Below are 24,088 nucleotides of genomic sequence, written 5' to 3'. Positions count from 1 at the left end.
AATCAATTGTACTCTAGGGACTTCCCTGGTGGTCCAGTGGTTAAGAATCCATCTTCCAATGCAGGGGACACAGGTTCCATCCCTGGTTGGGGAACTAAGATCCCACATGCCTCAGGGCAACTGAGCCCGCACGCCGCAACTACTGAGCCCACGCACCACAACTAGAGAGAAGCCCATGCACCACAACTAGAGAGAAGCCCGCATGCCGCAACTAAAGATCCCACGTGCCACAATTAAGACTGGATGCAGCCAAAAATAAATTAAATTAAAAAAAAAACTATACTCCAATAAAAATTTAAATAAATAAATAAATTTGACTCATTTAAGTTGGAAAAAACAAAAAGGATGAACTTTATGGTATATGAATTATACCTCAGTAAAGCTGTTATTTTTAAAAACCATACATGTTTGCAAATGAGTACATGAATGAATATATGCATACATGATTCTTGTATTCAAATGAATACATGAACGATGAAGAGTGGTATGAAAGGCTGACATTCCTGGTGGTGGAGTTCGGGGGAGGGGAGAGTGGGGTGGGGAGAGGAGACAAGTGTTGAGGCAAGAAGTAAGAGATAAACAAAAAAAGACTAAAAAATCCAAGGCTGGTGGCCTTGAGTGGCAGGGGCCGGGCAAAGTTGAATAATTACGCAATGAGGTAAGCTTGAGGAATAAAAATGAGGGGGACTTCCCTGGCGGTCCAGTGGTTAGGACTCAGCGCTTTCACTGCAGAGAGCCCAGGGTTCAATCCCTGGCCAGGGAACTAAGATCCTGCAAGCCTTGCGGCTTGCCCCCCCCCCAAAAAAAAGAATAAAAATGAGGGAACTAGGTTTGAAAAATCCAGCAGGTTATTTGTAACAGGGCAGAGAAAACACACCTGAGTAAGTGTAATGATGTGACAGAGTTTGCAGAAATGCAGAGGCCAGATGGGGAAAAGAACAAGAACACAGGACAGAAGATTTAAGACTGACCCTAACCAGGGACTTCCCTGGCGGTCCAGTGGTTAGGACTCGGTGCTTTCACTGCTGGAGCCTGGGTTCAATCCCTGGTCAGGGAACTAAGGTCCAGCAAGCCACCAGGCCAGGGCTGGGGGGTTGGGGCGGGAGGCTGGGGGAGACTGACCCAAACCCATCAAGGTTTAAAATGTGCAAGAAGACTCAATAGCTCCTGCTCAAGAACTCTTGGGCCTGGTGGGGTAGAACAAACTATGACCAGGAGACGCTACCAGGGGAAGAAGGGAGGGGGACTCAGGACACTGGCATCTCCTACATGGCAGGACAGGGGCATCTCTCGGAAGAAAGTGTCCAGTTGTGACGGTTCTGGAAATCAGCAGCCCCAACAAACTGCTTCAGGACTTCCCACGGGACGAGGTGCCCCTAGAAAATGGCTGAGTTGGGACTTTCCCAAGAACATGAAAAGTGAGAGAGGAAGAAAGGGACAACTTTCATTTTTAACAAGTATTTCTTGACAAATCCTAACACTGCCGTCAGTTTCTTTGCCTCTTTCCCAAGCTTAATCAGGCTCTTTTTTTTTTCTTTTGTACAAACTCAGTTCTTTTGAAAAGAAGTGTAATACAGGGCTTTTTTTTTTCAAGAGACAAAGTATTTTTCCCCTTTAACATTTCTGTTTTCCCTGGGCTATATGTACAAGAGTCAAACTTGAAATTTAATATCTTCATCTCTTAAAACTTTACCATCCAAAAACAACAACAACAACAATAAAAACCACCACCACCAAGATGGAAGGTATACAAGGGGAAAAAGGGAAACAACATGAAACAAATGCACATTCCTTCCAGAGCCCGGAACAAAGGTGATATAATAGACATCACAGACAGAGTCTCCTCCGTCAAGAAATTAGATTTTAATTAGACACTAAGACACAATTAAATGGACTTTGCAAGTTGGTGTGCATGGCTGGGAGGTATCTCAGGGATGGCGAGGTCAAGTGGACCTGTAGTGAAAAGCTCCTCAGGGACAGGGACTAAGTGACCCACTTCCTCAGGACCCATGCCTAACAAACTACTCACCCAGCAGATGCAACGACACGCACCCCACTCTGCACTGTGGTGTCCCAGCTGGTGGAGAAGAGCAGACAAAACCAGAGAGCCAAATCCTAACTGGACAGGGTGCTTGGACAAGCCTGCAGGAGACAGGATAAGGGATGCCTTTCAGGCCAGGTCCTACCTGAGCTGAGTTTTGAAGGATGAAGTGAGAGAAAAGCTTTCCAGCAGAGGAGACTGGAGAGAGTTCCAAGGACCAAGAGCTCAACGAAGCACCTAAAAGGAGGTGGGGGCAGGACGAGAGTGGCGGCCAGAGCCCAGTGACACCAGGCTAAGGATCGGTAGATCTGATTGTAAAGATAGTGGGAGCCATTGAAGGATTTTAAATTGTGCAGCGAGCAGGGCAGTAACCGTGAACAGATTAACATTTTAGAAAGAAAGGCAGGGGCAAACCTCAGGATTTAACCAAAAAATAAAGACAAGAACTACAATGAAGATGTGCAAAAAGGTCAGGGAAAGCACTTAACAGATCTGCGTTCTCTTCTTCTGGACAAATGTCCTTTACAGAGTTTCCATGTTATCCTTTGAAAATGGAGATCTCAGGTGGGTGAGAGCAGTCAGTCCTCCCAATGTGAACATGAGTATTTGAAGAATTAAAGATTGCATTATTAATTTTAATTTGAGACACTTTTAAAATGTATGCTTGATACACATTATATACTGTAGTTTTGTAAGTACAAAAGAAAATTTACAATAACTCTAAATCTAAATCTAGTAAGATTTTTTAAATCTTTACAAATTTTTAAGATTTCACAGACACAATGGTCATCTGTTACATTCACTTTGGAACTGGACAGGGTGCTGGACAGCCACTTCTCCCCTCAGCATATCTGAAATATAATCTGTAAGCCTAATTTCTTGATGGTCATGGTGTTTCACAGCAAAAGACTGGGGTCACAATACTAAAAAGTTTCGGAGCTGACAGAGAATCCCCACAGGGGTTCTTTACCTCGGCAGCCAGTCTATTCAATACTAACAATTCCAACCACCAGGAGGAATTTCCCTGCCTAGGCTTATACACACACAAAAATATCCTGACATTTTACATCTGGTAGGAAAGGATGATCAGAAGTGTCTTTAATACCAAGCAAATTCAACAGAGCCTTCTTAGTTGCCTGTGGATTGGGACAAATGACCACAAAGTAACTCATATTTACTCTTAAAAAGTAATCTATACTTTAATCTTAGCAGCAAAAGCCCCAGGAACATTTTCACTAAACTCCCTTACTACAACAGCAAAACAATAGATTCTACATTCTCTTTATTTCTAAAAATACCTCATTGTGATAAGAAAACCAACCTGTAGTTGCCATTTATTACAATCTCATTTAGCACCATTTACTATCACCATCATGTCACAGAAGATGCTTTAATTTTAGTATCAAGAAAATGACATTTTTTAGAAAGGGAAGTCCTAGTTGAATAAATTTAGTTTTATGAAAAACTCCCTATATTGTCCTCGTTTTTCTTAATACACTGAAGCCCACTCAACAGTTCATTTCAGGGGCCTGACCAAGAGTCTCCGAGATTGGTTCTCACCAGCCTTACAACACCACCTGGTCTTTGACGAAGGACCACAATGTCATGGAACTGGTGAGAAGGCCCAGTTCTACCCCTGGCTGAAGAGGACTAAGTAGGCAAAGATCCATTAAACATTAAAATTGGCAACTCAAGCTCCTTTCCATCTCCACCCCCAACCCCCACACTTTACAGATGGGGAAATGAAGGCCAGAAAGGAAAACCGACTTGCCCAAAGCCATAAAGCCAAGAAATTTAACGCACCTACTGACACCCTGCCACTGTTCCTCTACTGAGGTGGAGAGTTTGCGTAATGACTATGGACAAGTTAGCCATGTGATTTAAATATGTATATGGTTATACAGCAAGTCTTAATGTATTATGAAAACCCATCCCTAATAATAATTTTGAACCAAAGCAATACTATCATCTGAGTCATCTAAAACATAAGATGTACTTTATGGAGTCAGTTATAAAGAGAACCTCTGCTTCAGAGAAATCCCGTCTCAAGAGGACACACTGCGGATACACAACCCCAAAAGTTCAAGTTTAAAACAGAAATTTTGATACAAACCTCACCTTAACCAATACTGCTATAATCACTTCCCATTCACTATGATGCTGAACTGCACACTTAGATATTTGGACTGTTGCCAAGGTGCAGAGTGATAAAGCTTTTCTATGGCACTATATTCACTTTCTTTTCTTTTTAAAAAAAATTTATTTATTTTATTTATTTATTTTTGGCTGTGTTGGGTCATTGTTGCTGCGCGTGGGCTTTCTCTAGTTGTGGTGCGCGGGCTTCTCACTGCGGTGGCTTCTCTTGTTGCAGAGCACAGGATCTAGGTGCACGGGTTTCAGTAGTTGTGGCTCGCGAGCTCTAGAGCACAGGCTCAGTAGTTGTGGCACACGGGCTTAGTTGCTCTGCGGCACGTGGGATCTTCCCGGACCAGAGCTCGAACCCATATCCCCTGCATTGGCAGGCAGATTCTTAACCACTGCGCCACCCGGGAACCCCTCACTTTCTTACTGAAAATGAATGTCAAGAAAATCCCTACATACGTAGAGTATGCAAAGGCAACTAAAAAGCATTCTCCAGCTATCTCAAGATGCTTGGTGCACACTCATTCAACGGAGAAAAGGAGACTGGTTTCAAGAGAAAAAAATTACTGAATCAGCTATCTCTTTATAGAAAAAAATCTTACCTAGGTCAATACCTTACTTCTCCTTACCCTTCTGCATCGATGTGTCTATTTGATAACCTACCCATATTATAGTGATGTCTGCTGGTATCTACCAAGCCCCAGGCTCTGATTGCATCTCAAGATGCAGCCCCCGGGATGAAAGCAAACATTTTTTAGTCTCTCGCATCTGCTGCAAACTTACAAGACATTATCAATGGCTGAAGATGATTTTTTTTTTTAATACAACACAGACATTTCCCCCTGTGATCAATACAGGACGGCGAATTTATGGGAATTTTCCCTGGGTCCTCCCGTGCTTGCCCGCGAATTACCAAGGGCATTAACAAATCAAGATTCTTTGCGCTTGAATGATCACAGGAGTTACTTGGTTTTGTAAATGGGCCGAAACTGAGTGGAAACTTTCTTTTCCAGTCATCTCCAGGGGAGCTGCCCAGAAACGAACTCTGATGTCTTAAACGTAACCACTGAAGCCATACAATGACCACACTGCGGGAAAGGCAGAATTTCCTCGGCAGAACACAAGATTATTCACATCCAACCTGATGCAATTAACCAGGTCTGGAGAAAAAAGGATACTCCTCCTGCTCCGGGCTGACCCCGCCGGCGGAGCTGGGAGCGGGTGGGGGCGCGGCCCGGCGGAAGCAGAGCCCGCAGGAGGCCCGGGTCGGCCGCCCGCCGCATCCTCGGGCCCGGGGATGGAGGCCGGGGACTAAAGGACTGGGGGCCAGGGGCTATGGGGCGGCGACCCCAGCCTCTCCTGGCGCGCGAGAAGAGGAGACCGGTGGGCGCGGGCGCAGAACCAGCCAGGCCCCAAGCAGCCGGGACGCCCGCCGGCCGGGGTCGCGGCTTCGGCTGCCCGGGGGCCCGCGAGGGGATGGCGCAGGCGCGCGCCAGGCGGGGGGCCCGGGAGGGGACGGCGCAGGCGCGGGCCGCCGGGGTCTGCGGGGCCGCCGGGGCCTGGCCGCGCGGGCGGCGCTGAGGAGAGGGACGCTCCCACCGCGCACACTCAGGGCACCCGGCCCCGGCTCTTACCGCGCAGCGCCGCCTCGCTTGCTCGCTGGCTCCGGGCTGGGGCCGGGCGGCGAGCTCGCCCGGTGGCGCGGCCCGAATCCGTTGAGTCCGGCCTCAGGGCAGCAGCCAACCCCGCGGCGCCGTTCGCCCGGCCCGCCCAGCCTCCCTCGCGGCCCACGCCCCCAGCCCGCCCCTTGTCCGTCCCACACGGCCGCCGAAGACTGCGCAGGCGCGGCGCAGGCCCCGCCCACATCCGCCCCCGCGCAGGCGTCTGCGGCACAGCCCACTCGGCTCGCCTCCCTCTCGGCTCTGGATCGCGCAGGCGCCATACCATCCCGCCGGCCACAGAAATGCCTCAGGCAGGCAGTGCACATGCGTGAGGCTTCCTGCTCGCGCTGGCTGGCGGATGCTCCTGGAGGATGCACTGGGCACTGCCGAGTGATGTGTTAACGCTCCATCATCCCAAAGGCTCGGTTTAGCCCAGAGGTCCACGATTCATGCTCGGCTTAGCCAAGAGGTCCAACATTCAGGGACGTATCTATAGCGTGCCAAGGACGGCGCTGGGCTTGAGCTAGACAGTGGTGGGAAAACGCAGAAGCCCTGCCCTCCCGGTACTCCCTGGAGATTTGGGGGGAGATGGGATGCAGGTTTTAAAAAAAAGCACAACTTTTTTTTTTTTAATTAATTAATTAATTAATTTTTGTCTGCATTTGGTCTTCGTTGCCCCGCGCGGGCTTTCTCTAGTTGTGGCGAGTGGGGGCTACTCTTCATTGCAGTGCGTGGGCTTCTCATTGTGGTGGCTTCTCTTGTGGAGAACGGGCTCTAGGTGCGCAAGCTTTAGTAGTTGTGGCACGTGGGCTCAGTAGTTGTGGCTCGCGGGCTCAGTAGTTATGGCTCGCGGGCTCTAGAGCACAGGCTCAGTAGTTGTAGCGCACAGGCTTAGTTGCTCCGTGGCACGTGGGATCTTCCTGGACCAGAGCTGGAACCCGTGTCCCCTGCATTGGCAGGCGGATTCTTAACCACTGCGCCACGAGCGAAGCCCCAACATTTCTTTATTGGTCCTAAGTCTAGACAGAATTCCTTTTTCTTCCTGTGTCATTTTTACTGAGTTATATTTTTGCAGGAAAGTGTCTTTTGTTAATGTTTTACAAATCATTGGCATAACGTTGTTCATGTAATTCTCTGATGGTTTTTGTTATAATCATTGTTTCTTTTTGTTTCTCAATAAATTTCTAATACATTTACATATTTCAAAATTCAGAAAGCACCTTCTCAACCCTGTCTCCATTGCTGTAGTGCCTCTTCCCAGCTGCAGCTAAATGTATTCAGTTTCTTGATAAAAATATTTTTTGAGTATAAACAAATATCCAAAATAAACAGATTGGTTCTTTAGCTTCCTTTTTTTGTTTTTTTACACAAATGGTAGTCTACTATACATAATGATCTGTACCTTTCTTTTTAAAACCGGAATAGCCATGATGGTTTAATAGTCTGGAGATAATCAATCATTCAACATTTGTGTAGGACTTAGGTCATGGTCCTCATCACCAGACAGCCTGCGTTTGAATCCTGGCTTCCTCAGTTACTAACCATTTGTCTTTGCATTTCAGTTTCTTCATCTACAAAATGGGAGCTGTTATGGGTTGGGGGGATTAAGTGGGATAATGCATGAAGGGAGCTTAGCATGATGCCCAGCACCCAGTAAACACCTGGTGACTGTGAAGGGCATTCATGTTGCATCTGTTTCAGCATTTACAGTTCAAACAGGACTCAACATCATTTAGATCTTCACGCCAGCCCTGTAAGAACTGCATGGAGGACAAGAGATAATTTTTTTATATTAAAGTACACAAACTAAATATACAACTCAATGAAATACACAAAAGTGAAGGTCAAGAAAAAGAACTTGAGCAGTTTGCCAAGTCCCTCCTCTCCCCTGCCAACACTACATCCTCCCCAAATGTAACCACATTCTGACATCTAACTCAGGATGAATATGGGCTGATTTTGAACTTTAAATAAATGGAATTGTATTGTATTGATTTCCTAGGGCTGCTGTAACAAATTACCGCAACCTTGGTGGCTTAAACCAAAACAAATGTATCGTCTCACAGTTCTAGAAGCTGGAAGTCCAACATCTAGGTGTCAGCATCTCTGAGTCTCCTCAGAAGGCCCTGGGGGAGGATCCATCCCTTGCCTCTTCTGCCTTCTGCCAGCTGCCTGCATTTCTTTTTTTTTTTTTTAATTTTTAAATTTATTATTTATTTATTTTTGGCTGCATTGTGTCCCCGTTGCTGCGCGCGGGCTTTCTCCAGCTACGGCTTGTGGGCTGTAGGCACGCGGGCTTCAGTAGTTGTGGCGCACGGGCTTCAGTAGTTGTGGCGCACGGGCTTCGTTGCTCCGCGGCATGTGGGATCTTCCCAGACAGGGCTCGAACCCGTGTCCCCTGCATTAGCAGGTGGATTCCCAACCACTGCGCCCCCAGGGAAGCCCTGCCTGCATTTCTTGATGTTCTTTTGCTTGTGGCTGCATCATTCTGATCTCTGCCTTGGTCTATGGCCTTCTCTGTGTTTGTGTGAAATCTCCCTTTGATTCTTATATAAGGACACTCATGATGGTGTTTAGGGCCCACCTGGATAATCCAGAATAACCCCCCCATCTCATGATCCTTAATTTATCACATCTTCAAAGACCCTCTTTCCAAATAAGGTAACATTTATAGGTCCCAGGGAAAGACTGGATATCTTTAGGGGGCATTATTCAGCCTACAGCAAGTATCTTTTTGTGTCTACCCTCTTTCACGCAACATGAATTCTGTGAGATTCATCCATCTTGTTGCATGCATCTGTGGCATGCAAAATGAATATCATTTTGGTTGCTGTGTGATATTGAACTGTATGAATTTACCATTCCATGGTTTATCCATTCTATTGATGGACATTTGGGTTGTCTCCAGTTGTGAGCTATTTGTGGAATGAAAATTGGATTAAGCAAAAAAAGATTCCTGGAGTCTCCAATGGGAAGCTATATGCATCCTTGGTACACACCGTTCTAGGTTATCTGATTCTGATTCTGCGGAGGGTGGGGGGGGGGGAAGACTTTGGACCTTATATTGTCTTTGAGCTCTTTTGCAATATTGTAGAAAATTGACAGCAATGCGAATAATTCTTGTCCAAGGACAACCCTCCCCCACAGTGGAAGAACCAGTTTTGCCTCCAAGTTCATTTCAATATTTCTGTTCTATATATGTGTCTGACCTTGGAGTTCTCCTTTGAACTGACGGTAACACCTTACTGGTTCCCTCATTTAATGAATGAGTTAAGTAAACTCTTTGATATATGTTTATTTTATATTTGTATAAGAGTCATGATTTTACCTTTTTAAAACATTACCCTTTAACATTAAGAATAAAGTTCCTATGAACGTCTTTATACACAGCGAAGTACTTTTAATGAACCAAAACTACTAACCTAGATTTTCTGCCATTGAAATTCCAAAGCAAAAGCGCCATTTTCCACCAAGCAGGAGGCTACTGACGTTTCCTGAGTAGGAACCAGGTCTGCTGAACCGCACCTGTGCAGGGTTGGGTGGGTGGGTGGGTGGGAGAGGGTACAAAGATGGTTCTGACCAGGTCCCTAGCCTCTGAGAGCCTTCTCTGCCTGGGACAGCAGTGTAACCTGGTCCTGAATCAGGTGAGATGCTGCTAAGGTGTCCTGGATGGATCAGCAGGATTCTGGGAGGAGGTGGCATTTGAGGAGGATTTGAGGCAGAGAGAGCCTCCCCCACTAGACCTCGGAACTGGGCTTCTATAATGTGCACAGGGGCCGGTCACTGCAGCTTTAGGACAGGGAACTGACATGTTGTGAGATCTTCTTTAGGAAGACTGCCCTCATGACACATGAAGGGTGGGGAGGGCGACCCTGAGAGTCAGGACACCTGGGGAGGCTGGAGGCCTGGCATGGCGATGGGGCCAGAGGAGAGGACATAGATCAGAGGGTGGGGTGCACGGAACTGTCCAGACTTCACCCCAGTGTGTGGCTGGGCCTCAGCGCTGGGTGGTCCCATCAGCCTTACCACACCTTGGTCCCTTCTCCTCGGCTTGCCAGGACTGGAGGGGCAGAAAGAGCAGGCAATTTGGGCAGCTGCAGGCCAGGAGCAAGAAGCGATCTGGCGAGGTGCCCAGAGCATTTATCACTGTGTGAGCCCCTCCCAGGGCCCAGCCTCCACGGCCCACGACCACCAAGTGGCAGGATTTGGGACACTGTGATGATCAGCCTCAGAGGCTGACACTTCCCCCCCAGGTCAGGCCCCGCCAGCCCTGCAGTGCTGGGGTCTCATCACCACTGAGATGGGTGGGGCGCTGCAGCCTGGAACCCCCTTGAGCTCTGTGCCTCTGGTTTCGTGGTGACCCCCTCAGCTCACCCTGACGCTCACCCCCGACACTGACTGTTCCACTCGGGCCCAGCTGCTCTGTCTGCACCACAGCTGGAGGAGCCAAACAGGCAGGGACCGCAGGCCAAGTTTTAATCAGAAAACAACTGTCCCCAGCCATTAGCAAATCATCAGCTCCGAGTGCCAGGACATCAGCTTGGGATTCTTGACATGCCTCTCTTGGAGCCAGGGGTGCGCCGAGTCCCAGGAGACGTTCAGCTGTCAGCTGAGCAAAGATGTGTCTGCAGACAGAGATGGGCTGCTTGCCCTGAGAGGGACTCAGTTACCCAGCAACCATGGTGTGAACCCCAGGAGACTCCTTGGGATGCCCAGCTGGCTTGCAGGTGATCCAGAAGAGACACAGGAAGGACACCAACTCAGGACAGGTGTCCCCCCTTCCTCACAGCCCACAGAGATCAGAGATCATGAAACCCTCTTGTTTCACAGTCAGAGAAACTGATGCCAGCAAGAAGGGAACCCATGTACCAAGTCCGCTGGTCTCTGGACTTGAGCCCGAACTCTGGCCGGGACAGCTGTGTGACCTTGAGTATGGCCCTCAAATTCTCTGTACTTCCAGTTCTTTTGTGAACAATGGCAATTCTCCCACACCAGTCAGGGATGCTGGGGAACTAAATAATAGGTCCCCACCCCACCCCAATATGTGCCCCTCTGGACACCATGCTTCTCTGCACATGGCAATCACACGGCTAGTAAACGGTAATGTCTATGGCCCCAGAGACTGTAAGCGTCCCAAGGGCAGGTCCTGGCATGTGGCAAGGGCTCTGGAAATGCTTCCTCTGTCATCTCTCAGCTCTAGGTCCCCATCCACAGAAAGCAGTCACCCTTATGCAGCCTCCTGTTTCAGCTCCATGGGGACCTCAGGAAACAACAGCATATCGTGGTGGGGACACGGAAGACAAGGGAAGATGAGCTGGATAAAGGGATTCCACCCAAATGTGCCTGAGGCTTAAATAGCGCTCCTCAGCCTGTGTGTGCCCCTTCCCAGTGTCAGAGTGAGCAAGTCCCGATTTTACAGGTGAGGAGGGAGTTCCCTGGCAATCTCACACTTTCACTGCTGTGGGCCTGGCCGGGAACTAGATCCCACAAGCTGCGCGGTGTGGCCAAAAAAAAAAATTACAAGTGAGGCTCTGGGAGCTGCATGAGTTGCCCAAGCCTTGGCCTCTGGACCCTGGGCCCTCTCCCTCAGTCGCTGGTGCCCCCCGCCTTGCAAACTAGTCCCCCGAGAATCCTGCACACACCCCAAGGCTCCAAACATGCCCACGTCTCCTCTTTGAGAATCAAGAATCATCTTCAGGACTCACAGCCCCCCAGCTTTCTTTTTTTTGGCCAGCACCCAGGTGGTGGCTGTGGTTGGGTCACCAGGGGAGCCACGGGCCAAGTGTGAACTGGAAGAGATTCCAGTTGACTTGAGGAGGGGGGCAGAAAGAAGTCGGTGTGCGGACTGAGCCCTTGGTGACCTGGCTGAACTGGCCAGAGGCCCTGAGAAGGCCTGTCTTGGGACGTGTGGCCTGCGAGGTCCAGCCGGGCACTTGGTGCATCTCATTTGGGGACACGCAGAGGAGCAGCCTCGGTCCCCCAAAATGTGCTTATCCATGAGGTTCACCGGTGTGGCCTGGACAAGGAGGGTGATGGCCCCCTGCCCTCGGTGTGATCAGTCAACAACCCTGGGACCCTTTAAGAGGGTTGTTAACCCGGAGCAGCATGGGGAGGACTCGAGTTCCACGCTTGGGTCCACATCCAGGCGTAAGAATAGTCAAAGGCCACTGTATTAGTGGACTCAGGCCGCCATAACAATAAATCACAGACCAGGGGCTTAAACAGACATTAATTTTTCTCAAGGTCAATGTGCCATGCGGGTTGGTTCCTCCTGAGGCCTCTGCTGCAGCTGAGCCCCTTCTCTCCGTGTCCTCATGCGGCCTTTCCTCTGTGAGAAGTGGAGAGAGATCACTGGTGCTCTTCCTTTTTTTTTTTTTTTCAGCCAGCCGTGCTGCGTGGCTTGTGGGATCTTAGGTCCCCGACCCAGGGCCCTCGGCAGTGAAAGCACAGAGTCCTAACCACTGGACCACCAGGAAGTCCCTCTCTTCCCCTTCTTATAAGGCCACCAGTCATATCAGATTAGGGCTCCACCCTTATGACCTCATTTAACCTTAATTACCTTCCTAAAAGGTAATCTCTGAACACGGTCACACTGGGTGTTAGGGCTTCAACATGTGAATTTTAGGGACACAATTCAGTTCATAACTACCATGGAGCAGTGGAGTCTAGAAAACTCTGGGGGCCAGAAAGGAGCACAAGGAGGGTGTGGACAATTCCAGCTGGTGGAGGAGGAATTTACTACCCTCTAGTACCCCAGCATGGCAACACCTGGGGGCAGGGTTAGCATGAGATGGCTTGGGTGGGCCGAGACGCAGGGGCTAGAGGCCAGCCTGCTAGGGTGGACAGGCTCCTGCAGATGCTGCCCACTGAGCAGGAGTCCCAGGAGTCTCTTCCTGGCTGTCGCCAGATGAAAGGGCCCTGCTTGGGAAATGCAGATCAGGAGTGCTTATCTAATGCAGAACACAGACAAAAGTCACAGATGCCGTAGCCTGTTCCAACTAACTTCTGATCGCCACCCCGACACTGGAAACGTTATTTTCAGAAAATAGAAGAAACAGCAGCCATTCCCCTCTCCCCATTGCTTCTCCCTCCTTCTGGCCCAGTGGCAGTGGGGAGGCTGGGCTTATGGGGGTTAGGGAGCCCCAGAGGGAACCAGGGCAGTGCCACCCAGCAAGGCAGTTTTTAAGTGGTGGTTTTATTTAAACAAGCAGCTGCAGCATCTGTTTCCCTCTGCATGAGGCCCGGTTTCCCACGCTGGCCCTGAGGCCAGGCCTTGGGCTTGGGAGGCCCACTCCCAGGGGTCATTCAAGCCCTCGAGCCCCGGGGAAGCCCCACGTCTGTGGCAGCCACCATCCTGGTGCCCCCTCTTCCCGGGGCTGCTCAGCTGGCAGTGGCTCAGGACCTGAGCCCACGTAGACCATGCTCCTCAGGGCCCTTTCTCGGCCAGAATCCCATTTGAACCTCCCCATCCCCAGCTGCTGGGCTCATTTCCACCAAGTGACTGAAAACCCCAAGAGAGAGTTTCTGGTCAGGTCTGCCAGGTTCCACCTACAGGAGGGGGACGGAAAGGAGCCGGTGTGTGGACTGAGCCCTTGGTGACTTGGCAGAACTGGCCAGAGAGGCCCTGAGAAGGCCCGTCTTGGGACACGTGGCCTATGAGGTCCGGCCAGGCACTTGGTGCATCTCATCTGGTGACATGCAGAGGAGCAGCCTCGGTCCCCCAAGCAGCTGGTTTCCTTCCCAACCCAGACACACCTGAGAGACGCAGCAGGGCTCCATCTTCCAGGAAACCGTTTACGTGCTACCTGTCTGTCATGCCGTCTGGCTTCCCACCCTGGGAGAGCTGGGGTGACGCAGGGCTCTCTCCCCTGGTCTGACAGCTCTCTCACCCAGAGGTGACTCTCAGGACCGATCCTGCCCATTGACCCACGGCAGCTGCTCTGGGAGGCCATTTGGGCCTCTTCAAGAGCTGGTGTGTCTGTCGCCCCCTCACTTTTTCTGTTTATTTTTCCGGAGCTATTTGTGACAGCTCATCATTAGCTTCATCATAGAAATGCTTCCGTTTAAGGCAACTGGGCATCTTTTTTTGTGGGGGCAGGTATACAAGCTCTTCTGGGATTTCTACACAAAATCCTGCCCTCCTTCATCTGCCCAGGGTATGTGTGTGACGCTGGGCCTCGGCGCAGGGCCTGCTCAGCTGGCCATGTCCAGTCCAGCAGAAAGGGAGCCAGCCTATAGGGATCAAGACACCAAGATCCCAGCCTCTGTTCTTCAACCAACTCTGGGACACCGGGTGTGTGGGGAGGCCTTTGAGCACCTGTTTACCCACCTACCAAGTAAAGGGATTGGATTAAGAGGCCTCTGAGGGTCTTTGAGGTGTAAGACCTCAAATTCCACAACAGTGAACGGTCTGGCTCCCTGGGCCATGCCACTGGCCTGGGCTTGGCTGGACACAGCCCCTGCTCTCAGGAACATGGGGACAATCAGCTTGCCCCCCAAATCAACTCCTAGTAAGAGATGCAATGGGGCTTTTGCTTTTTTTGGAACAGATTTTCCAATAGGAAGGTAGGGATAGAGAGAGCTAAGTAGCCTTTTAGGGGCCAAATACTTGGAGGAGGGCCAGTGGCAGCCCTTTCCTTATCAGCAGGTGTCAGGTGGGCAGATGGCATGGTGTACATGAAGACCCTGGGGGAGCCTCGGGGTGATGGCCGACAGGCACCGAGCACGGCAATTGGGGTCCGAGTGGGTGTGGCCCTAGCTCGTCCCAAGCTGCATCAGCAGAGCCCACCTTGCACACCCCTCTCCACCCGGGCGTGGCTTCCCTATAAGCTGGGTGGCTTTTTCTGTGGGCAAGGCTGGTGACGGCTAAGAGTGACCCATGTCCCGTCTGCTGGCAACAGAAAGGCCACACCTGGCAGCACCACCGGAAACCACAGAGGCTGAGGGGCTCGTGCGGGGCTAGGCTCTGTGGGGCTGGAGCCCTCCCTGCCCCCGGGCTTGGCACGGCTGGTGTCCCCTCTGCCGTTCGTCCCAAACCAGACGGCCCCATGCTCAGCGGGGCGACTGCCTGTGGGCAAGTGCGCGGCCTGGGCTGTCCCCAGCAGTGCTCACTACCCTCAGGGAGGCCTCCTGGACACCCACCTCTCCATACCACCTGCTGCTTCTTCCAGCTCCAATGCCCACCCTCAGCCCCAACCCAGTGGCTCCGGGGATGCTCCCAGAGGCTCTGATCACGGTGTTTCTTTCTACTGCAGCCATCACCACTGACACAAGTCGTCTCGGGGAACTTTAATGAAAGTGGCAGCTGTCCTTTCCCCTGTGGTGGTACAGACACGGCCGAGCTCAAACTCAGACATGTGGCTGCGGAGAGACTGCCTGCCACCTGCAGCCCGAGGCTGGGCTGCCCTCTGCTCAGGCTCCAGACCCAGACCTAGGGCCCAGACAGCAAGGCATCACTTCTCGTTGCCAAGTCCAGCGGCTGAGCCTTGTGGAAGGTCACGTCTGGCCTCCAGGTAATCACCTGCCCACCGGCTTTGCCGACCCTCAGGCCTGAGTGTCAGACGGACGACAGGGGCGCCCAGCGACCCAAAGCGACCACCACCACTGAGGCTCGGCAAAGGAGTGCTTTGACAGCTGAACAAGAAAGAGTGGTCGTTCCATCACTAAACACCACGTATCCTACATAAATAAAAAGCAAATAGACGAAGGAGATGGGGGGAGGGAACGAAAATTGGCACAGACACTGAGAGATTGCTTTCCAGTTTCAATGCGACAGACGCAAATCATGAGACTCCAGGGAAAAAGAAACCGGGGCCAGGTCTAGCTTTTCTAAGTAAAGTGTGTTCCCCCTGCAGGGCCAGACGGGGATGGGAAGCCAGGCCAGAAGAGGCCAAGGACTGGAGGCCCGGGAAACCCATGGATCCCAGAGACGTGCAAAGCACAGAGGACCCTGCTCCCCGCCCTCATCCCCCAGGAGAGCAGCACTGCTTTAAAACTGTGGGTCTGCTCTCCTCACAAGAAAAAAGTACAACTAAATAAATACAGTATGCAGACTTAAGACCTTCGAGTGACTTCTTTTTCTGTCCCTGCCTCCGCAGGTCCGTGAGCAGAGGGTAGAGTTGGGGGGGCACGTGGCCCCCTGTGTGCCGTGACCTCGGGCAGGAGCAGCCCGCTGACACACCAGCTGAGCCTTCCCACCCCGCCAGGGACATGGGAAGGGTCTTGGACAGTGCTACCTGTTACTGGTCTAATCGCGTGACAAGCAAACGCCTTTTCCTGAGTGATGCCACCGCTTCCCTCCTCCGGTTCAGCTACATCCTCTCTTCCTGCAAGTCCAGCATGGAAGTTTCTTCTCTCCTCGCCCTCATCCCTTTTTTGAAAAAAGTGATGCAATTCTTCACAGACTTGTTTCTTCAAAATACTTAGTGGTTTCCCCAGTTCTCTTTCCTCTAAGTCAGATGGTCAGGAGGGTTACCAGGCGCATGCTGGCTTCCGCACAGGTGTGTGGAGCGTGGGGGGCTCTGTCCTTCCACCTGCTTCGGGATGGGAGCCCCTACCCTCGGCCCAGCCTGTTCCTAATTCCCCCCCAACCCCAATTCCAGATGCTCAGGAGACTTCAGAAGTGGCTCCTGCTGGAAACAGAGCTGGCGCTTAGAGGAAGACGAGATGCCGCTGGGACATAGATTGTCCACAGAGTACATTCTAATATCTTATTAGGAATCTGAATCTGTTAGGAAAAAAATTAGAAACTATGTATAAAACTTAAAAATATTCAAGTATCAAAAGGCTATTCAGATCAAAGTTTAAAACAAGCTGTCGGTAAGCTGCCGCCGCCCAGAAGAAAACTTTACAAAAGTTTGCTGAGTGTGTGTAGCAAAGAGTGAGGAATGAAGCGATCTGGGGGGGGGGGGGCGGGACACGATTAGGGGAAGGGAGATTTGGGGGTAGATGGGCCACAGGCCGGAGGAGGCCAGAGATCAAGGCCTTTCTGAGCTGATGAGGAGAGTGCGTGCCCGGTGGGGTAGTCGGGATGGTGAACAGGATCACTCTCCCTAGACAACCAGCCATAAAGTGCGCAGCCTGGGCCTCCCTCCCCTGGTGTCCGGTCCTGGACATTACGCAGCTCCGCAGGGAGCTGCCTTCCGAGGGGCACGTGATCAGCAAAAACAAAGCAACAGGATAGAACAGGAAGAAGACCCATTTCTGCACAAATCCTTCTAGAAAGAAAGAAGAAAGGAGGTGAAAGGGGTCAAGCGCTACACAGTGTAGATTTAGCTTTTCAAACCTGTTACAAACAGGAGTCGAATTTCTAAGTCTGGGAAATCGAAACGCCCCCACCCACGCTGGACAGGGCCTGGCCCCTGGGCACGAAGCAGCAGCAGTATTTATTCAAGACACGATACCAAGGGAATCTGCTCCTGTTCCCTTCTCCCTGGAGAGGGTGCATCTCGACAGGTGATCCAGTAGAAATCTTTAAACTCTCATAAGTTAAATGCGTAAATACCACTCCCTTTGCCTGGTCCCGCCCAGGCCCGTGACCGGAGACACGAGGGCTGGCTTGGGGCGCCCTCTGGTGGCGGCGTAGAAAACCACAGTCTGAGGCCAGCCCAGAGTTCCCAGGCCCCACCGAAGGTGGGCCTGGAACTGCCCAGGCCACTTGGCCTTTTGCCTTGGGTAGTTGTCTCTTGGCAGCAACCTGGCCCTGGGGGGTGGCCTAATGACTCCTCTAGAAGGTTGGGTTCCTGCTCTGTGGATAGCCCGTTTCCCTAGGAGGTTCCCAGGCCGTTCTGCCGCCATTTTGGAGGTGGAGTTGGGCCTTTAGACTTCGGTGGAGAAGAGGATGCTCTGTCTCTTGCTGTCTGGGGCAGGAATGGCCTCCAGTTGCAGGAAGTACAGCAGCACCTGGACCTGCCGGGCAGAGCAGGAGGGGACAGCGGCTCAGAGAAGAGGCCTTTCCAGCAGAGCCCCGAGGGCCCTGCTGGTGACACAAGCCTCTCATAGCAAGAGATCTGGTTGCCCCTGGAGGACGGCCAGGTGGGGCGGGCCCTGAGAAACCCCACAAAGGTACAGAGGAGAAAGCGGTGGCCTGGGTCCTCCCCACTCCTCCCTGCCTCGTGGCCCTGGACAAGTCCCTCTCTAAACCTTGGACACCCACCCTGCACAACTCGGTGGGAACCACCGGCAGGACGCAGGGAGGGGTAGACAGAGGCCACCTGCGTAAGGCCGGGTGGCAAGGGCCATCGTACCTGGGACATGACCTCCAGGGACCAGCTGTCGGTCATGGAGATGGGTTGGCTGGGGTTGGGGGGGAGCTTGCTCTCCTTGTCCGAGGGCCGGAGCAGCGTGGGGCCGAACACCGTGGCGAGGTTGTGCAGGGACATCTTGTTCACTGTCTCCTTTTCTGCCACCCTGCGGAGGGCCGAGGCAGAAGAGCGGGTGCTGCTGTGACACCACCTTGAGGATGGACGTGGGCAGGGACCCAGGCCACCCCGGGAGGAAGGGCTCAGCCCCAGCTGTGCAGAAAGCAGACCCCACCCTGGCTCTTCTGGGTCAGAGGGGCCCGGGACGAAGAGTGCTCAAGGCCACCAGGTGGAGGGGCCGGTTCTGGGATGGATGGGGGGCAGTGGTGGTGGTGATCTGAGCACACCACTCGCCGTGGCAGAGCGGGATGGGGGTGGCAGTTGCTCTGGTACCCAGAGGGGACAACCACAGACCGGGGCAGGTGTAGAGAGAAGGCCCTGGGTGCCGGGGAGTCTGACACCGGGGAGACAGTGGAGCACGGAGGACCCCCCCCCATTGCTGCCTTTGGGGGTCCCGGAGCCCTGAGCCTCCACATAGGAGCTGGGGTTACCTTTTCAGGTGGTCCAGAAGGAAGAGGAATGTCAGGAGGTTGGCCTCCGGGAGTGACAGCAGCAGGTTAAGCATGCAGCTCTCCTTTGCCACGGGGTCTGAGAGAGCTGCAGGGGGCGCGGAGCGGTTACTTCTCAGGGTCACAAGCATGGGCTGGAGGCCTCTCCCAGGGCCCGTGTTGGAGGACACAGGACAGCCCAGGGCCGTCACCGTCCTGCCTCACAGCACTGACCCCCACTGAGGATGCTGTAGTGGGAGCTGGGGTGGGGAGCTAGCCACCCTGGACGCCTTTTCTGAATCTCAAAGGGGTCAACGGCACCAAAGGGACCAGCGGCAGGAGGCGCCGGGCACAGCTGCCCTCCTGGCACACTCGGCCGTTCCCGCCTCCTGTTCGGAAGAGCCCAAGGCAGGGGAAGCCAGGAGGAAGCAGGAAGAGTGACAAGCAGGAGGGCCGTGAGGCCCCCAGGTCCCCTCATCACATCACCCTGTGCACCCAGGGGGCCAGGTCCTCTGTTGAACGGCCCTGGAGGGGGCCCATGCACCAGTGCCCCCCACCCTCCAGGTGGACTGGGGGTCAGGTCGGGCTTGAAGCCCTGCTTGACGGGGCCAGGACCTGGGGTAGATGAGGAGGACAGTGGCCTCCAGGACCCCGCACCCAGCCGTGTCCACAGCAGCGCCAGCTGCTGCAGCCTCTCGGGCAACGTGGAGGGACCGGGACAGCGGGCAGTCCGCTGAGGATGGGCAGAGGCCTCTCGGGACCGGCTTGGTTCTCGGTCCTCCGCCACATGCAGGGTTTGGGCTGAAACTCGGGCTCCCTCACCTCGCCCCTGACCCCCCTCACTCACCGATGCCCTCGGCGAAGTTGGGGTAGAACTCGTCGGTAAAGAGGGGCTCAGGCAGCTCTCGGAAGTAGAGCTTCAGCGTCCCGGCAATGGCGTTCACGTCCATCTCGCTCATCATCACCGACACATCCTTGTTGTCTGGAGAGAGCACAGACGTAGAACAAGGCCCACAGTGGACCCCAAGTCGCTTCTACCCTCTGAGCCACAGGCCGGGCCCATGCTGGCCACCCAAAGGGAGCTGTAACTGTGGCTGGGCCCACACGTCCAGGGCTCCAGGCCAGGCCGAAGTCCCGGCTCTGCCCTCTTCCACTTCCAGGACCCTCTGGGGTCTCGTGTCCTTATCTGGCAATTGGGGCTGTTCCACCGGCTTCTCTGCAGCCAGATGCACTGACCCCTGGGCTTCGGTTGGCACCTCTTTTCCACTCCCGGCCGGGGGCAAGCAGGCGGAGCCCTGGTGCAAGATGGGGCCGCCCCCACGGAAGCCCCTGGTCCAGCTCCACAAGAGCCATGCCCGTGTGGTCAGGACGGGTTAAGAACTGGCTTGTGCAGAACCTCCTCCCACAGTGCCATTTCCTTCTCGTTGTAACATAAACGGGCATGCCGGGATCTCGGCTTGGGCACTGTGCCCACACCACCATCCCGCACTGCCCAGCCTGACACTCACTGACGTCAAAAGCCGCCTTCAGTGCCTGGATGTCGGTGGCCACTCCGGACACGCGGTAGATGCCCACTTCCTCCATGCCCCGGCGTTCGATCTCCTCCACGCACTGGCGCACGATGTAGGGCACCTTGGAACGCTCCCTCCTGCAGGGGAGGGGATGCCCTCAGTGCCTGGCAGCCCTGGCTCGGGCTGCAGTGGGGCTGATCCCCGCACCTCTCTGCACACCTGCAGCACCCAGGTTTGGGCACACCCAGAGCCTTCTGTGTGTTGTCTCTCTGTTCTGAGATCTCACGATTATCACTGCTTATATCTTATCGGGGCCTTTCCAACAGCCCCAGATGGCTGGACACCCTACAAGTCACACACGACCTCTGAGGGACAGTCAGGAGGCTTTTCTAACTGAGGTCAGCCACTGGAAGTCAGTTAAAAGATCCCAGCCCTGGGTTAACAGGTGACTGCAAGGGTCCTGGAAAGCGGTCTGATCTCCGAGTCGGGTCAGGGGACCCGGTCTCAGCCCTGCCCCCTACCTGCTGTGCGAGAGGAAAATCCTGACCCCTTCAAGCCTGGGGCAGAGGTGAGCCCTAAGCCCGGCAGGCAGCCGGGCCAGAGGACCAGCTCCATGGGGCTGCCTCACGCCAGTGCTCAGACTCCTGTGATTCTAACACTTTTCTCTTCCACGTCTTAACAACGGACAATTCCAGTAGCTCCAGGCAGGACACCAGGGTAAGAGCACTTCAAACACAGGAGACTTGCCGTCTGGAGGGTCAGCTTCAGTCTAGGTTAGTGACTGCATATGCGGGAGCCCGGCAAAGCTCTGTCCCTAGACAGTCTCACAAGCAGTGCTTCTCTGGGGCACCTGCTGACAGTGCTCTCTGCTCCCGCCCTGAGCCACCCGGAGGTGCTGGGGGGGACGACTGGGGTGCAGCCGGGAGCAGGGAGCAGTGTTTGGACACAAAAGGTGTCCAGGGAGCGTCTGACGCAGGTCCCTGCCTGACGACCAGCGAGGTCAGGGCCCGGCCAGATTCCAAATCGGGGAAGCGAATGGATTCTGGCAGGAGGCGGCCTGTGTCCCTGAGAACTGCCCTCAAACCTACACACAAGCTTCTCCTGGCAACGGACCCGTGACAAAGGGGCAGCGTTTCCATCATTGAACAGGAGGCCTGATCGTGACAAATTCCGAGGGAGGGAAGAAAACCCTGCCGAGCGCAGCTCCGCGGGCAGCACAGGAAGCGGGTGGGACGCCTCTGAGCTTACGGGGACACCTTTCATGGTAAACATGGAGCACAGTGCTCCGAGGGCCTGGGAGGCATCCCCGTGCAGTGACTGTGCACAGAGTAGGAGACCCACACCTGCTCTTTCCTCCAGAAACACCTGGGGAGGGGGTGCCCTTGGTCCTTAGGGACCAGAGACGCATGAGCCCCAACCCCTCACCACTCACTTGGTGACCACGGCGATCTTGACTCCGAAGACGCCCGTCTGTTTTCGGGAAGGCATCCTTTTCAAGCTGAACTCTCTGCTGGTGAACTTGACTGACAGCTTCACTTCAATCTGCAGGTGGAGGGGGCATGACCCTCTCACCCTCCTGGTCCTCACAGCCTGTGTTTCCAGGGGCCCCGGGATCTCAGCAATTCTATCCACCCCCCACCCCGGGTGAGCAGGGTAAGGTCCAGGTGTGGGGTGGCCCCTAGTCCAACTCAGCAAGAGCCAGGAATGGTCAGGGTGATCTAAGGACCAGCTTCTGCAGAACCTCCCCCAACGACCCCATTGCTTCTCTTTCTTATATAATTCTAACAACAATAACAAAACACTAGAGAATAATATAACAAAAAGATGAATTATCTATCAAATGGTAACATTTTGTCCTACATGCCCAGACTTTTTTTGGTGTGTGGTAGTAGTTTTTCTTTTTAAGGTCTAAATCCTTCTGGGGCAGAGTGGCATGGACATATATACACTACCAAACGTAAAATAGATAGCTAGTGGGAAGCAGCCGCACAGCACAGGGAGATCAGCTCGGTGCTTTGTGACCACCTAGAGGGGTGGGATAGGGAGGGTGGGAGGGAGGGAGACGCAAGAGGGAAGAGATATGGGGACATATGTATATGTATAACTGATTCACTTTGTTATAAAGCAGAAACTAACACACCATTGTAAAGCAATTATACTCCAATAAAGATGTTAAAAAAAAATCCTTCTGGGGAACTGAAGGCTAATCAGGGGTCTTAGTTTCTACAGGCAGACCCCAGGGTCAAGGCCCTGTCTGTCCCCATGATGCCACTGGATTGCCATTTGAGGAGGGATGCTCAGTGCCTGGCGGGTGACTGCACTCCAGCCACCAGGCGGACTCCTGCCTGCACACAGCGATTCTGCCCCACAGTGCCTCTGCCTCCTCCAGCCACATTCCCCCTGAGACACCGGCTCAGGCTCAGCCTCCTTCTGACCGTTTTGGAAGAGACTGGGACCACCCCAGCCTTCGGCAAGAAGCGGGTGCCAACACAGCCCCATGGGTACATACCCCATTCATGGCGATGATGGTCCGCTGCCAGTCTCTGTCCTGCAGGGCCTGGGGGTCCAGCTGAAAGCAAGGGGCCATGATTATCAGATGCCCTGGGGTCTGTGCAGAGGCCTGGCCGGGCAGCGGCCCAAGCCTGCTACTTCTCCATGTCTAAGTCGAATCGGAGCCAGACCTTGGCCAGCACCGCTATCCAGAGACCAAGAGGGGTCCTGAGAGAGGAGAGGACCTGCTAGAAGCCCCCGGCACCTCAGAGCCCTCCTGCCCCCAGACCTTTGCTGCCTGTAGCCCAGGCTTGCCCCCGGGATGAGTCAGCAACAGCTCGGGGACTGTACCCTGCTCCTCCGGTGCCTTCCCAATGGGAGCTACCATCAGTGCTGGTAGCCCTGCCGTCCTGCTCCCTGCCCCCACCTCCGGCATCAGAGGTGCTTCACGTGGCTCGGAGGAGGCTGAACAGTTGATTTAGACACTTTGGGAAGCCCGATTTCAAAAGCATCTTCCTGGGGGTGTGTCATCCAAGAGCTGGGGACACTGCCCCGAGCTCTGGCTGTGGGAGCCTGTGCAGGCGGGGTCTCCAGTCCAGGCCGGGCCCATGGCTCAGAGTCAGGCCCAGAAGGACCCGGAGCCCAGCTCCAAATCATGCCACTGGCGAGGGGGCTGGACAAAGGCTCCCTGCAGCCCCTCTCGCTTCTATCCCATAGAGCGCTGTCTGAGCGCCGGTCCTCGGCACCCTGCTGTTTAGTGTCACCTGACTGTGCTGCTGTAAGATGCCCTGACCTTCCTGGTCAGGCTGCGTGTCCCCTGTCCACAAGGGCTCCATTTCCCCTGTTCTGGGGAGCGCATGTTCTATACCAGCGGGTTGGGCTGGACGAATAAGCACCTGGGAGCTCTTGTTAAAGAAATACCTCCCCAGTCTCCGCAGAACTGACAGCAGCACAACCAAAACCTGCCCAGGTGATTCTGGTATGAAGCGAGGTCAGGGAGCCACCACATAACCTGGCACTCCTTGCACAGTGCCCCGGGATTTCATCGCTTGCTTTGGGTGATGGTTCATTTCTGCTACTAGAAAGTTGCTTAAGAGCAGGACCACACTTCATGAGTGCTGCACACGCGTGCACCCCACCCCAACACATGGCGGTACTGCGCACAGCGTGCTCAGGACAGCCATCGCCTGTTTATCCACTACAAGGGACCCGAGAGGAGACAGCCACCTGGGCCGTGTGCAGGAGACGCAGCTGGAAAGCGAGGCCCCGAAGCCCTACCTCTCAGGTGTGTGCACCCAGGCCCTCCCCCTGCCCCCGCTCGGCACAGAGGTCATCACAGGTACTCCTGGGGGTGAGCCTTCCTCACCTCCCCTCTAGATCCTACTGGGTACCATTC

At 53.6% G+C, this 24,088-nt stretch overlaps 2 protein-coding genes across 3 annotated transcripts in view; both read right to left on the bottom strand.

Moving 5' to 3' along the window:
- SPECC1L (sperm antigen with calponin homology and coiled-coil domains 1 like) overlaps positions 1-5,916 on the bottom strand; it is a 122,420-nt gene extending 116,504 nt beyond the window's left edge. Inside the window, exon 1 of the mRNA XM_082667862.1 lies at positions 5,818-5,916. The gene's annotated coding sequence lies outside the window, so the exon portion shown is untranslated. The remainder of the gene's footprint in view (positions 1-5,817) is intronic.
- Positions 5,917-15,129: 9,213 nt separating this feature from the next.
- The window catches only part of BCR (BCR activator of RhoGEF and GTPase), a gene marked incomplete at its 5' end in the record, with an annotated part of 100,087 nt that continues 91,128 nt past the window's right edge, over positions 15,130-24,088 (bottom strand). For both annotated transcript variants that reach the window (XM_082668463.1, XM_082668464.1), the window contains 7 exons: positions 15,130-17,751; positions 18,090-18,252; positions 18,695-18,800; positions 19,539-19,673; positions 20,200-20,339; positions 21,635-21,744; positions 22,712-22,771. In XM_082668463.1, coding sequence (XP_082524589.1) covers positions 17,662-17,751; positions 18,090-18,252; positions 18,695-18,800; positions 19,539-19,673; positions 20,200-20,339; positions 21,635-21,744; positions 22,712-22,771 — 804 coding nt within the window. In that variant the 3' untranslated portion in view covers positions 15,130-17,661. The remainder of the gene's footprint in view (positions 17,752-18,089; positions 18,253-18,694; positions 18,801-19,538; positions 19,674-20,199; positions 20,340-21,634; positions 21,745-22,711; positions 22,772-24,088) is intronic.

Source organism: Grampus griseus, assembly GCF_964374135.1.
Source record: "Grampus griseus genome assembly, chromosome: 12".
Lineage (NCBI taxonomy): Eukaryota > Metazoa > Chordata > Mammalia > Artiodactyla > Delphinidae > Grampus > Grampus griseus.
The sequence above is the reverse complement of the archived record's forward strand: the minus strand, read 5'-3'. Positions and strand labels throughout refer to the sequence as shown.